This window comes from Phytophthora parasitica, assembly GCF_000247585.1.
Source record: "Phytophthora parasitica INRA-310 unplaced genomic scaffold supercont2.47, whole genome shotgun sequence".
In the NCBI taxonomy this organism is placed as follows: Eukaryota; Oomycota; class Peronosporomycetes; order Peronosporales; family Peronosporaceae; genus Phytophthora; species Phytophthora nicotianae.
Genome location: NW_008649033.1, coordinates 71,632 through 73,050, shown reverse-complemented (window position 1 = coordinate 73,050; position 1,419 = coordinate 71,632). Strand labels below are relative to the sequence as shown.

Sequence of the window (1,419 nt, the reverse complement as noted above, 5' to 3'; positions counted from 1 at the left end):
ATATAGTGGGGGTAAAATGAAACTCCAACAGACCGGACGGCCTGGCCGTTGGTTTCTGGCTCGTCACTTTGAAATTCTCCCTTTGTCTCGCAATACCCCCCCCCCCCCCCCAGATTCCTGTCCGCCTCCAAGTACCGCAATGCGTTGTCACTACGTTGTTCTACTTCTGGCTGTCAACATTGTCGCTAGTATCGATGCCAATTCAATGACAACCGAAACTGCTTCTTTGGGTCCATCACACACAGTACAGGACAATGGTGTCTCCACTATCCGGTATCTGAGGTCAGTCGCTACTGGTGAAGAAGACGAAGAGAGAGTGGTCGTTATGCCTGGCCTCAACTCCATCAAGAAAAACCCAGTCCTTCAGAATGTCAACAAGGTCTCGAACCGAGCAAAGTCGATAATCACGTCAGCAACGCTCCTGAAATGGGCAAAGCAACAACGATCTCCGGACTTAGTGTTCAAGAAGTTAAAACTTGACAAGACCGGGAGCAAGCTCTTCGAGAGTCCGGCTTTTAATATGTGGGTCACCTACACCAACAAGATATTCAAGACCGACGCAGACAGCGTGATCTTTACTTCTTTGTCGAAGCGATATGGCGTTGCAGGCCTCATGAGGATGACTGAAACGGCAACGAAGGTTGATAGTACGAAAGGCATGGCGACGAAGCTGCAGAACATTCAACTGGACGATTGGAAAAAGCTTGGGATGTCTTCGGATGATGCCTTCAAGGCGTTGAAACTCAACGAGAAAGTGGATGATCTTCTGACCAACCCGAATTTGAATACGTGGGTAAAGTATGTGGAGTTGACGAAGAAAAATACCAGGCTGAATACGCCTATGATCGACACTTTCAGGGCCCACTTCAAAGATGATGCGTTACTAAAAATGTTCAAGGCGGCTCAGAGCAATCCGAAAACGAAGAGGATGGGAGTACACTTGGAGAACTCGCTTACCAATATTTACCGTCTCCAGCATTTGAAGAACACTAGCTGATCAATACGAGTGGTGGAGCACACGATTGATAAGCACGCATCCGAAATTAAAAAAAAAAAAAAAACAGATCAGCACATAAAAAATGGTACCCAAAAAAAACGCAGCTGTAGGTATGTGGACTCAATTAGGTACGTCGAATCAATTAAACACGTAGCCAAGAGGCAGAACTAAAATGCATTTGCAAGTGCTAGCTATGAATTAGTACAGGCAGAGCGAGGAGTGTGCATTCTGCGCCCCGCATATACATTTACAGGTGACCACGGAAAAATTCGCCCCAAACAAAAATTCGCCCCAAACAAAAATTCGCCATGAGACATGTCCGGATATCTGGTCTGATACAAATCTTTCTTTCAATTGTAGCCAATGATAATCTGTTTAAGCAATTTATAAAAACCAATCAAAACCGCTTGTAGTTTTACTGG

The 1,419-nt window shown here is 45.4% G+C and overlaps 1 protein-coding gene across 1 annotated transcript; it reads left to right on the top strand.

Moving 5' to 3' along the window:
• Positions 1-139: 139 nt before the first annotated feature.
• Positions 140-997, top strand: PPTG_15324 (hypothetical protein; the record flags this gene model as incomplete). The annotated part of the gene is made up of 1 exon (XM_008912379.1): positions 140-997. The coding sequence occupies one exon, from the start codon at positions 140-142 to the stop codon at positions 995-997; it is 858 nt and encodes a 285-aa protein (XP_008910627.1).
• Positions 998-1,419: the final 422 nt, after the last annotated feature.